The sequence below is a fragment of the Acinonyx jubatus genome, chromosome B2, assembly GCF_027475565.1.
Source record: "Acinonyx jubatus isolate Ajub_Pintada_27869175 chromosome B2, VMU_Ajub_asm_v1.0, whole genome shotgun sequence".
Taxonomy (NCBI): domain Eukaryota; kingdom Metazoa; phylum Chordata; class Mammalia; order Carnivora; family Felidae; genus Acinonyx; species Acinonyx jubatus.
Genome location: NC_069385.1, coordinates 55,189,668 through 55,203,705, shown reverse-complemented (window position 1 = coordinate 55,203,705; position 14,038 = coordinate 55,189,668). Strand labels below are relative to the sequence as shown.

General features: G+C 37.2%; 2 protein-coding genes across 4 annotated transcripts in view; one reads left to right on the top strand and one right to left on the bottom strand.

The window, feature by feature from the left end:
- Positions 1–11,328, top strand: part of QRSL1 (glutaminyl-tRNA amidotransferase subunit QRSL1) — a 31,434-nt gene extending 20,106 nt beyond the window's left edge. For all 3 annotated transcript variants that reach the window (XM_015076640.3, XM_015076638.3, XM_053222418.1), the window contains 2 exons: positions 6,496–6,701; positions 9,498–11,328. In XM_015076640.3, coding sequence (XP_014932126.1) covers positions 6,496–6,701; positions 9,498–9,718 — 427 coding nt within the window. In that variant the 3' untranslated portion in view covers positions 9,719–11,328. The remainder of the gene's footprint in view (positions 1–6,495; positions 6,702–9,497) is intronic.
- Positions 1–14,038, bottom strand: part of RTN4IP1 (reticulon 4 interacting protein 1) — a 150,967-nt gene that overhangs the window by 69,475 nt on the left and 67,454 nt on the right. The window lies entirely within an intron of this gene.

Here is a 14,038-nt window from a genome sequence, read left to right as displayed (position 1 = left end):
TAAATGATTAGTACAAAACTAGGTAGGAAGCCCTAAAGAATTTTAGCTTCATTAAATGTCCCCTGACTATTATTGCCACCTTGGCTTATTGTTGTTAGACACTTAAACAGGAAGTTACATTGGTATATCTCGAAAAATTGAGTAAATCAACTTGGTTTTCCCTTACATTATGTATCTCTTTGCTCCAAGAAAGAATTCTAAATTACTGGGGCTCCTACTGAGATTGTCTTCAATATAAGTTTATTCATCATCTCATAAATAGGATTCATCTTGCATACCACCAGGTCTGTCTAAGAGGACACTTTCTTGTGAAAAAGCAAGAATGATTGTTGTAATAAATACTTCTAGAGTTTTTCTACATGCCCTTAAGAACAGAAAGCATTTTGTTGTCTATGTATCCCTTCAGGGCCTATGCTTAGGATTACTTTTTCCAAAAATATTATTTGAACAGCCATGATGAAAAACAGTATGGAAGTCTCCCAAAAAATTAAAAATAGAACTACCAGATGATTCAGCAATCCTACTTCTGAGTGTGAATCCAAAGGAAATGAAATCACTCAGAGGAAATGAAATGCCTCAGAGCATTATTCACAATAGCTAAGACATGGAACTAACCTAAGTGTCCATCATCAGAAGGATGGATAAAAAAAATATGTGGTGTGTTTATATCCAGTGGAGTGTTATTTAGCCATTAAAAAGAAGGAAAACTTGCCATTTGTGACAACATGGGTGTATGGTGAGGTCATTATCCTAAGTGAAACAAGTCAGAGAAAGACAAATACTATATGATCTCACATATACATAGAATCTAAAAAAAAGGCCAAACTCCTAGAAACAGAAAGTAGAATGGTGGTTGCCTGGGTCTGGGCCTAGGGGAAATGGGGAGATGTTAGTCAAGGGTACAAACTTGCAGTGATAAGATGAATAAGTTCCGGGGATATAATACACAGCATAGTTATTATAGTTAACAGTACTGTATTATGTCTTTGAAAATTGCTAAGAGAATAGATCTTAGATGTTATTACCACACAGACACACACACACACACACACACACACACACACACACACACACACATTGTAATTATGTAAGGTGATAGATGTGTTAACTAACCTTATTGTGGAAATCATTTCACAATATATACATATATCCAATTATCATATTGTACACCTTAAAAATACATAATTTTAATATGTCAACTACATGTCAAATAAAGCTGAAAACAAACAAAAAAAACCTAAAGATGTTTGATTATGTTCCATGTTAAAAGACCCTTTTCCTGCAAATCAAAACTACAATGTGATATTACCTCACAGTTATCAGAATGGATAAAATACAAGAGACAACAGGTGTTGGTGAGGATGTAGAGAAAAAAGAGCCCTCTTACACCATTGCTGGGAGTGCAAACTGATGCAGCCACTCTGGAAAACTGTATGGAGTTTCCTCAGAAAGTTAAAAATAGAACTACCCTACTATCCAGCAATTGTACTACTAGGTATTTCCCCAAAGAATACTGAAACACTAATTCAAAAGGATACACATCCCCCTATGTTTACAGCAGTGCTATTTACCATAGCCAAGATATGGAAGTAGCTCAAGTTTCCATCAGTTGATAAATGGATGAAGAAGATGTGATACACACACACACACACACACACAGACACACACACACACACACACACACACACACACCATGGAATATTATTTAGTCATAAAAAAGAATGAAATCTTGCCATTTGCCACAAGATAGATGGAGTTAGAGAGTATGTTATGTGAAAATCAGTCAGAGAAAGCCAAATACCCTATGATTTCACTCTTGTGTGGAATTTAAGAAACAAAACAAATGAGCAAGGGTGGGGGGAAAGATAGACAAACCAAGAAACAGATTCTTAATTATAGAAAACAAACTGATGGTTACCAGAGGGAGGTAAGTGGAGTGATGGATAAATTAGGTGATGGGGATTAAAGAGTGCACTTGTCATGATGAGCATCGGATGATTTATGTAAGTGTTGAATCACTGTATTGTACACCTGAAATTAATATAATACTGTATGGTAATTAACTGGAATTAAAATAAAAACTTAAAAAAACAAAAATAAAAGACTCTTTTCCATATTGACCAGATGATTGTAATGATTTGGGAGTAGGAAAAGAAAGTGAAATACTGCTGAGAAATTTTCTAAGCAAAGACTTTTATGAAGCTGAAGATGTTACATTTGGCACTAACTGATGAGATTCAAATTGTATATCTCAGGGCACAAGTTGATAGACTGTATAGATCACTGTAACAGCATGAAAAGAAACTGATGGAGAGGAGTCTGAAAGCTTCTTCCATGGTCACCAATTGGGAGTATTGACAAAAGGAAGTGAGAATTTCTGCTGGTATCCCTGTCTTTTGAGTTCAGGCATTTAAGTCACCTTTTTTTGTCTTGAGGGGTTTTGTTTGCTTGTTCATTTGTTTTGTGAGGGGAAGATGGACATGAGTGATAGGAAAAATGGGATTTGGGTGTACTTTTTTTTAATCTTTAAAAGTCAGTTTATGTGCCAGGAACTATAACAATTCCTAACATTTTTTTTTCTTCATGTGGTAACTCAGTTTACAGTTTTGTCATTCTTCTACTACCTTGTGTTCAAAATCACAAATTTATTGAATTAGGAATCCATGGTTTATTTTTAATGAAAATAATTATTTACATTTGAACCCCGTTTAAATCTGCTTTTCTTTTCTATTTGTCTTCAAATTGTCCTGTTCTTTTAACCTCTTTTCCTGCCTTCTTTTATTTTTCTTGAATAACTTTTTTCTCAAAGAGATTTAAAACAAGGAAAAAAAGAGTCATTGATATTTGCCAAAATATTTACTATTTCTGGTGTTTTTTATTCCTTTGTGTGGATCCAAATATCCATCTGATGTAATTTTCTTTCTGCCTAAAGAACCTTAATATTTCTTGTAGTACAATCCTTCTAGCAAGGAGTTCTTTCAGCTTTTGTTTATATGTAAAAGTCTTTACTTTACCTTTAATTTTGATAGATATTTTCTCTAAGCATAAAATTCTAGATTGATAGTTTTTCTTTCAGTACCTAAAAGATCTTGTTCTGTTGTCTCTTGACTTGCATAGTTTCTGAGAAGTCTGTAGTCAGTCTTATCTTTATTCCTGTGTGTATGACCTTTTCCCCTCCCACCCATGGGTGATTTTATCATTAGTGTTCAGGAATTTGACTGTGATGTCCCTTGGTGTGGTTTTCTGCATATTTCTTCTTGTTTAGGGGTTTGTTTAGCTTCTTGGATCAGCTTCTTGGGCTTATAGTTTTAATCAAACTTGGAAAAATTTTGGCCATTATTTCTTAAAATATTTTTTCTGCTCTCCCCCTTTTCTGGGACTCGATTTATATGTGTGTTAATTTGTTTGACGTCATCCAAGAGCACTAATGGCTCCATCCTAGTTTCTTTCTCTCTTTTTTAGTCTTTGCACTTCTTTTTGTTTTTGTTTTTGTTTTTTTTAAGTGTTTATTTTGAGAGAGAGTGTGTGTTGGAAGGGCAGAGGTGGGGGACAGAGACAGAGGATCTGAAGCTGGCTCTGCACTGACAGCAGAGAGCCTGACACAGGGCTTGAACTCACGAACCCTGAGATCATGACCTGAACCGAAGTCTGATGTTTAACCAACTGAGCCACCCAGGCACCCCAGCATGCTTCTTTTTGTATAGGTTCTATTCATATCTTCAGAATCACTGATCATCTGCTGTCGCATCCAGTGTTGTTTTTATATTTTGTATTTTTCATTCCTAGAACTTCCAAGTAGGTTTTATTTCTTCAATTCCTTCATCATTTCATGTTTGCTTCTATCTTCTTGAACATATGAACATATTTACAGTAGCTGCTTTAATGTTCTCATCTGCTAATTCCAACATTTCTGTCATTTCTGGATGTCTTTATATTGATTGCTTTTTACCCCCTAGTTTTTGGGTCTTATTTTCTGCTTTTTAGCATGACTGGGCATTGTGACTTTTACCTTGTCATTTGCTGGATTTTTGTTGTATTCCTTTAAACAGTGTTGGGCTTTGTTCTGGGATGTAGTTATTTCGAATCTGTTGGATCCTTTCAGGACTTCCTTTTAAAAATGCTTTGCTAGGATGAGTCCAAAATGGCCTTTAGTTTAGGTTAATTTACCTCTACTGTAGGCAATACCCTTGAAGCTTCTGCCAGACGCCTCATGTATTATGAAGTCTTTCCACTTTGGCTCTTAGGAACACACACTATTTCTAGCCCTATATGAGCTCTTGGAATTGTTTGATTTTTCAGTGGTTCTTTCCCCAGCTTGAGAATTTCATCTTTTACAAGCACAGATCAGTACTCAGCCAAAGACTGGAGGGCTCACTGCAGATCTCTTGAGCCCTCTCTGTGTGCTACTTTTCCTATTCAGTACTCTTCCCTACACGTTCCAGTTGTCTTGGCCTCCCTGAACTTCCAATCTTGGTCTCTTTAACGTTCTGACAACTGCCCCCTGAAACTTGCATAGGTTCCTCCCGTTTGAGCTGAAGCCTGGAAACTGCCTCCAGGCAGTTCTGAACTCCCTCTCTTGAATGCCTGTTGTGTAGTATCTGAAAATGGTTGCTTTATTTTGCCTAGTTTTCTTTCTTTTTTAATTTTTTTTAACGTTTATTCATTTTTTGATAGACACAGAGCATGAGCAGGGGAGGGGCAGAGAGAGAGAGGGAGACACAGAATCCGAAGCCAGCTCCAGGCTCTGAGCTGTCAGCACAGAACCCCACACAGGGTTCAAACTCATGAGCCGTGAGATCATGACCTGAGTTGAAAGTGGATTAGGGTCTATTTCTAGACCCTAATATTTATAAATATAACCCCCACACACAAATGTTGGGATCCTCAATTTTTAAAAACTTGTGGTTTTTTTTAATGTTTATTTATTTTTGAGTGAGAGAGAGAGAGACAGAGACAGAGCATGAGTGGGGGAGGGGCAGAGAGAGAGTGAGACACAGAATCCGAAGCAGGCTCCAGGCTCTGAGCTGTCAGCACAGAGCCCGACGCGGGGCTAGAACTCATGGACCGTGAGATCATGACGTGAGCTGAAGTCAGACACTAACCAACTGAGCCACCCAGGTGCCCCTTGCCTAGTTTTCTAATTGTTTATTATGGCAGGGTAAATTGTATCCCTGTTACTCTATCATTAATGGAAGCAGAAGTTCTGCTTTTGAACCATATTTAAAGTAGGAAAAAGTTTAATAGAAAACAAAAAATGTTTTAATAAAATTGAGGTTTGGGGGATGCTATTAATGACATTATTTAAGCCATCAAGTGTTATTATTGTACAAATTATAGGTGATACTTGCATTTATCTCCCTATAGACCCTGTGGTCCAATGATAGTAAGGGCATTTGATATTTCTATAGGATTGGTTTTTTTTTTAATTTTTTTTAACATTTTTATTTATTTTTGAGAGACAGAGTGTGAGCAGGGGAGGGGCAGAGAGAGAGAGAGAGAGAGAGAGAGAGGGAGACATAGAATCTGAAGCAGGCTCCATGCTCTGAGCTGTCAGTACAGAGCCCAACGTGGGGCTCAAACCCACCAACTATGAGATCATGACCTGAGCCGAAGTCGCATGCTCAACTGACTGAGCCACCCAGGTGCCCCTATAGGATTCTTATAGCACATTTTTGTCTTTATTGTATTTGGTCCCCAGTAAGACTGGAGTAGTTGTATACATTTTTACAGGTGAGAAAACTGAAGTTTAAAAATGGTACTTTTGCCAACCTTTCTAATTCACTTCAGGAGGATCTAAAGAGAGTGCTTTATTTTTCCCTTTCTTTGCATGATTGACTAATAGTCACTTTTGTAGCTGGCTAATTCTTAATCTTTTCAGTAGAGTAAGCATCTTTTCATGAATTTCAGATTCCCATTCTGGGGGGTGTTCCTATCCATAAAATACAGAATTGCAGACACTCCAGTTTATCTTTCCAGAGCCTGTCTCCTTGTGTCTAATTATGATGGCATATTAGAATTTTGAAAAATTTCAAATTCTTATAATAATGAGTTATCATTATACTACAGGTGAAATAAGACATTTTAATGAAGGTAAAATTCAAATAAGCCTCCAAAGACCTAAGTTCTGGTCTTTCCTTTACCACCACCAATCCATGTAATCTTTGGAAAAGTCATTTGACTGCTATGCACTTGATTTTTTTTTTTACCTGAAAATAAATGTTCTGGTTTAAGGATGTCCATGGAAGTGTTAATATTTTGTGATTAGATGTGTAGAATTGTATCTAGCGGTGAATTCTGATTAAGCTCCTGATACAGATTTTTAGAATAACAGCACACTTGAACAAAAATCATTTTTGTGTGTTGTTAGGGATCTCAGCGGTGCCTGCTTATAAAGGTCAAGAATCCGGTCACTGTTTAACGAGCCTTATAAATGAAAATTGATTCAAAGAAATAACAAAAAAAATCCTTAAAATATCATCTATTCTTTTTCCACAGAAACTATGCAAATTATTTCATCAAAGCACAGAAAGTGAGACGGCTCATTGCTAATGATTTTGTGAATGTTTTTAACTCTGGAGTGGATGTCTTGCTGACCCCCACCACCTTGAGTGAGGCGGTGCCATACCTGGAGTTCATTAAAGAGGACAACAGGACGCGAAGCGCCCAGGATGATATTTTTACACAGGCTGTAAATATGGCAGGTGAGGATCCTTTAGGAATGTTCTGGTTTTCTTTAAGTTTTTAGACTGGCATCTGGTCTTTAACTTAGATTCTAACTACATTGTTCTCTGAAGGCAATAGCTTGTCCTTCTGGAATGTTTAGGGGTGCATGTGTGTGTGTGTGTGTGTATGTGTGTGGTGTGTGTAATGTTTAGGCATGCATGCACTTGCACCCACCATGCACATGCATATTCAGAATCAGTCCCCTTAATAGCATAATTTTAACTTTACTTTGGAAATTTTCAAACCTGCGGAAAAGTTGGAAGAATGGTATAATGAGTACCCATATGTCCTTTGCCTGGATTCATTCATTTTGCTTCATTTAATTTCTCCTTCCTCTCTTTCTCTCTGTACAAACACACACACACTTTTTTTTAGCTGAATAATTTGAAAGAAAGTTTCAACATCATGATACTTCACCCCTAAATACTTTAGCATAAATCTTCTAAAAATACAAACATTCTCCTGCATAACCACAATTTCGTTATCATATCTAGGAAAACTAACATGAACATAATAATATTCCAAACAGTCCATATTTACATTTTCTCAATTGTACCAAAAATGTCTTTTATAAAATTGTTTTTCCCCTGATATATTACATTTGCTTATCTAGCAAATGTAATCTAAAACAATCTAGAACAATCCCCTAGTTCTCTGTGTTTTTGGTGTTTTTTTTTGTTTTGCTTTTTTTTTAGGGCTACATCAGACAGTGTTATAATTTTTGTTTTAGTCATCAAACATAATGTAGAAAACTCGAGAAAAGGAAAGCCTGTTCTATTTCCCCATACTTTTATCTACTATGTTCATTTCTCACTGGCATATAGAGTCTTTATTTTATCATATCCTTTTTGTTTAAATTCCTTTAGCTCTTCTTCTAGGGTACATCTGCTGGCAACTAATTCTCTTCACTTTCTTTCTAAGAATGTCTTGGTTTCCTTTCATGTTTAAAGGTTATGTTCACTGGATATAGGATTTGGGGTTGACATTTCTTTAGCACTTAAAAAATGTTATGCTACTTTCTTGTCTGCATAGTTTCTGATAAGAAATCCCCCACCTTCTAAATTTTTTTTTTAATTGACATTGACTTTTTTTGAAGAGTCTAGTGCACTTGCCCTATAGTATGTCCCATCCATAATCTGGTTTGTCAGATTGCTTCCTCATGATTCGGTTGAGTCAAACAACTGTTGCAGAAATACTATATACTCTTCATGTCAGGAAACAGTTCATGTCAGTTTGTTCCACTTTTAGAGACTTTAAGTTGATCCCTTGGTTAAGGAGAAAATTGCCACATGTTTTCCTTCTAAAGGTACATTGTTCCTTTTATCAATTATAACCAATTGGGGAGCTGATACTTTGAGATTGTGTGAACATCCTATTCCCCAACAATCTTTTTTTTTTTTTTAAAGTTTATTTATTTTGAGAGAGAGAGCGAGCAAGCATGAGCAGGGGAGGGGCAGAGAGAGAGAGAATCCCAAGCAGGCTCCATGCACGGAGCCCCATGGGGGCCTCAATCTCACGAACCACTCATGACCTGAGCCAAAATTAAGAGTCAGCACTTAACCGACTGAGCCACCCAGGTGCCCCAATAATGTTGAACCCAGTTTTAGATCTGTTGATGATCCTTGCCTAAATTATTTCTTAGAGAATTACAAAATGTTGATTTTTCTGTTTCTATATATTAGCTGGCAGTCTTCTCTAAAGAATAGCTTTCCCTTTTTTTCAATTCAATGTATTGTAAACAGTTACTGTCATTATTGGTTTTGATGTTCAAATTGTCCCAAATTTGGCCAACAAGAGCCCTTTCAAGTTGCATATATCCGTTAGACCTATCCCCATTAATTTCTAAAAACTTCCTTATTTTATGGCATAACAAGATATCCCAGGATCTTTTACTTTCTCTGCCCCAAACCTGGAATTAAAACTACCCTGAGCTACCATTTCTCATATAACAAATTGGCCAAAATTCAAAAGTTCAACAACATACTCAATCAGTAAGGCTGTCAGGGAAAAAGCATTTTGCCAATGGGAGTTCAAAATAATACAACTTTTTTGGAGGGGAATTTGGCAATGTCTAATTACATATGCATTTATCACTTGATGAAACAATCCCTTTTCATCTGAGAAACTTTCAAGAATACTAAAAAGCATGTACACAAGGTAATTCACCAGGGCATGGCATGAAATAGCTGAATACTGAAAACAACCCAGATACCCAATCATTGAAGATAGGTGAATAAATTATGGCACAAACCACATAATGGAGTGCTATGCAACTATAAAAAGGAATGAAGGAAGTCTTTGTGACCTGATACACAGTGATTTCCAAGATACACACACACACACACACACACACACACACACTCACACACACGTATATACATATATATATATATATATTTTTTTTTTTAAATGTGTATTTTTGAGAGAGAGAGAGCACATGTGTGTGAGCAGGGGAAGGGCAGAGAGAGAGGGGGACTGAGGATCCAAAGCCAGCTCTGCATTGACAGCAGAGAACCTGATGTGGGGCTCAAACTCACGAACCAGAAGATCATGACCCAAGCTGAAGTCAGATGCTTAACCAACTGAGCCACTCAGGCGCCCCTCTGAGATATATTGTTAAGTGAGCAAAGAAAGGTACAGAAGCACATATATCATACAATTTTTGTTATTTTTTTAACCTCATCTGTCTTGTCCCTACGAGCACTGGGAAGCAGAAGTCTCCACTTCTTACGATGAAGAATTAATCAATTCGTGGGTTTCCTTGTTTTCTTCAGGATTGCCAGCGGTGAGTGTCCCTGTGGCGCTCTCAAACCAAGGGCTGCCAGTAGGACTACAGTTTATCGGACGTGCATTTTGTGACCAGCAGCTTCTTACAGTTGCCAAGTGGTTTGAAAAACAAGTACAGTTTCCTGTTATTCAACTTCAAGAGCTAATGGATGATTGCTCATCAGTCTTTGAAATTGAAAAGTTAGCTTCTGTTTCTCTAAAACAGTAGTGATACATATAGCATACAAATTAAAATAACTTGAAAATTTTGTAGTCTAGAGAAGTCAGATGATCTTGCTAAATTCCTATAATTTGGTTCATTGTCAACACAGTCATTCCTTGGACTCACTTCTTAAAATTCTTGTGATATAGTTAATTAATTATAAATCATCTGTCAGCATTTATTAAGTATCCACTAAGTGTAAAGTACAGGATTTCTACATTAACACAAGATACATGTTCCTGAAAAATGATGCATTCTGAAAAAATGTTCATTAATAAGAACAGAGCTTAGAGTAAAAGTAAGCTTAGGGATAAACCTCTCAAAACTTGTACATCTTTGTAACCAAAGTGCTGATAAAAACTGTGTAATTTGTACCTCCAGAGACAACCTGAACAGCCAAGCAGACAGGTAGTTGAACATGTGGTGGAGGCTGTCCCAGGAGATGTTAAAAATGCATAAAAACAATAAAATGGGAGTATTTGCTTCTGAATTCTGAACAAAGGAGGTACAAGAGGAGCTCTGAGCACTGGAGGAAGTGCAACCTGCTGGGGCCCAGAGTCATGCAGGACTGGGGGCATGCCTCTCTGGGGAAAACCACAGGTGCAGACACTCTTTATTTCTCTAAAAATAGAGCTGCAATGACTGAGAACTTTCTCCTTTTTTGCTGAAGGTGAAAATTTTACTTCTGCTCTCCCAGAACCCCATGCCAAGGAACCAGAACAACTCCACGTTGTACTGACTTCATTTTTCTATTTAACCAATCACAAATGAACTCATTGGTGTCACAGAAATATTTGTTGTAACCTTGAGAGACCATCTTGGACTTGAAACTTGGTCGTGGATCATGACTTTAGTGGGAAACTTTCAAGATACACAAGAAATACCCAATATGAAAAACTTGTGGATAATTTGGTGAGGATGCCAAAGAGAGGAGGCCCATAGCCTCCTCCTTTACCCCAGATTCTCTGTTCCTTATGGTTTCCTTGCCCTCTTGGCTTTCTTTACAGGTGTTCTCTATTTTGAGTCCCTTGAACCCAAAGAGACATTAATGAGAATCTGTATTCAAAAATTGGGAAAATATTTATGAAAATCATAGGTTTACCTGATATAGTTTCATCATTGGATTTGTCTTTGCCAGAACACCATTGTCATCTCGTGTTGATCAGGTCTTCTAATTTGTCATTTGTATGTTACTATACATATATGTCAGAAGCTGAATTATTTTTTAATAAATTCACTTTGTTTAGTAAGGAAGAAATCTTTTCTAAATATGAATTATATGAGGGGGAAATGTAAGTGGCAGAACTTTCTGCAGAGTCACTGGAGTGTTGGCATGGCAGAAAGTTAACCTGCCTGTTACCTTTTCATTAATAGTTTTCTCTCCTCTCAGGATCCTTCCATTTCCAAATACTCAATTGGACAAACTTTATATAAAAGCCTTCGGTGCCAGGCCCACTAGTTTTCTTACAAATCTTGACTCTGAATCCCTGAAAGAGGAAGAAATTCACGAGAAAGAACTGCATTATTTTATAAGAGGGAAATCCATCTTAGCTGAAGGAGCTAATATGATGTAAAAAGCAAGCAAATAATAAATCCTTGCCCTAGTCTTTTTTCAATGTGTGTATAATTTGAAATAACTTTTTTTTCAAAGAATATTTATACAGTTTCTCCTATTCCTATCTCTCTTATTCGTGTATCTCCGCTCGAGCTGCACTAATGATATGAATCCTGAAATAAGGAAGTGAAACGTTGAGTGTTCTCACATAATTATACCCAACTAGCATGAAATAATACCTGATTTGTTTTTCTTTCTCCTCCATCTTTACCCTAAATCTAGGAGATCTCATTTTACCAAATCACTGTCTGGGAATTTAAGTGGGAAATGGTTTCTGTATCCCAGCTAATTAAACCCTGAAATTGTTAGCAGCAAAGCAATTCTGAAAGGCAGAGGTGGCTACAAGTGTACGATGAGTTCCCTGATCAAACACAGCAAAACAAAGAACAGTTAGATTCAACAACAGAAGCATCGCTAGAGTGAAAAAATGTGATGAGATCACAAAACCTGGCACCCCAACGCCACCAAGAGCCCAGGGAGCAAGTGGGAAAGTCACATTCCCAAGAAAATCACTTGAAACCAGGGAGGCAGAATGTTCTCTTTGGCCATTTGCTACCAGGTCATCAGGAACACAGAGGACCTTGAGCCAGCTAGAAAAGAGCATGGCTTGGAAGAGGAGCTTCTAAGAATGACAAAAAAGAAAAAAAGAATGGTGACTCCCATTAGGAAATCACCTGTACCTTCTAATGGAGAGAAGAAATACCTTTAGGATTTTAGACTGAAGGACAATGAAGAGAGCTGGTATAGCTCAGGGATCCTGCAGACTGTGTCATACCCTGTTCCAGTCAAGAACAGGAGCAAGCTAATGGAATTTCCACCATAACTTTCATTCATTAACTACTTTTAACTCCCTCTCTTTCCGCAAACATCTGTTTATCTATACCGAGGCTAAATAGGTACTGACTGTGCGAGCCTAGGCTAAAATTTGTTCATTGTGGTAAGAAGCGCCAGAGAACAGTTTAAAGCAGGTTTTCCTCAGTTATTTCATAACTGAAACAGCATGTACACTAAAACACAAACCTGAAAATTTAATAAAGTCAAATAACATAAGAAAAACCCAGCCAACATTAAATAAAAGTAATTATTGGAGGATCTCAGTAGGTTATTTTTTTCATTTCTTTTTCTTCACACCTCAGTGGGATATAAGTCCAAAAGGATTTTAGGCAATTTATTAAAAACATTATTACAATGGCATAAAAGTAAATAGTTGAGGAAATAAGTATGACGATGAAAGTAACGAAAAAGAATAAAACCAGGAATAAAATCAAAAATAAAAGTTCTCCTCAAGATACTTACACAGATGCTTAAAGGTATATAGTATGACATAGTGGGGAATTTTCCTGTAGGCTACCTAATGGATAAGGCCACCGATTTAAAAATCAAATAAACTTGGGTTTGAACCCTGTTATTGCCATTTACAAGATGTGTAACCTGTATCCTGACTTGTAAAATAGAGATGATATTTACTCCAAGGGATGTTTGGAAGGATTAAATTTAAATGATGCATGATGCCTTGATAGACTAAGCACTCAATAATTTGTAGCTATAAGTAAATGCATACAATTAGGAATTTAAGTCATTTTCTTACACAGTTGACCCTTGAACCACACAGGTTTGAACTGCATGGGTCCACTTACGTGTGAATTTTTTTTTGTAGAAGTACAATACAGCTCTGTACTGTACAGTGTATTTTCTATTCCTTGTGATTTTCTTAATAAAATTTTGTCTAGCTTCATTGTTAAGAATATAGTATATAGTGCATATAACATTAAAAAATACATGTTAACTTTATGTTATCAGTAAGGCTGTAAGTAGTTAAGTTTTGAGGGAGTCAAAAGTTACACATGGGGTCAGTGCCCGATGCCCCACATTGTGCAAGGGTCAACTGTAGATACTATCAATACATGTAGATAATACCAACACATCAATGCATGCATGGTAAACTAACGGCACGTGACCAAACAACAATTTGCTGAAAACTTGTACTAGAGACCAGTTCTATAGCTCCCTGATGATCTGGCTCCCCTAAGGGTGGACTTTAAAATATCAGGAAGAACCAATGGCCTGCATATTTTTAAAGCAATTTCCATGAGCTTTTTTTTTTTTTTGATAGAGAATTGGCCAACAACGTTCAAAGAACTGAAGGTCTTCAAAAGGCTCCTCTGCTCTGCCAATCAAATGAAGAACAGTACCAACATACTCTTCTCTTTTTAATGTTTATTGGTTTTTGAGAGAGAGAGGGAGAGAAAAGTGGGTGAGGGGCAGAGAGGGAGAGAGAATCCCAAGCAGGTCCTCCTGCCCCCCACTGTCATTGCAGAGCCCGACTCTGGGCTTGAACCCACGAACCATGAGATCATGACCTGAGCCAAAATCAGGAGTTGGACACTTAACTGACTGAGCCACCCAGGCTCCCAGAAAAGCTCTATTGTTAAAAGAATATGTTGCAGGGTCAGTCAGTTAAGAGTCCAACTCTTGATTTCGGCTTAGGTCATGACCTCAGGGTTTGTGAGTTCGAGCCCAAGCAGAGCCAGCTTGGGATTCTCTCTCTTCCCCTCTCTTTGTCCCTGCCCCCCTCACGCTTTCTCTGTCTCTCTCAAAATAAGCAAACAAACAAAAAACAATGAAGTCTCTCAAAAATATGGCTGTTACATATTCCCGTTGGGGAGCAGGGAATGCTTCTGACAGAGCCACGGTCTTCCTACTGAAACTCT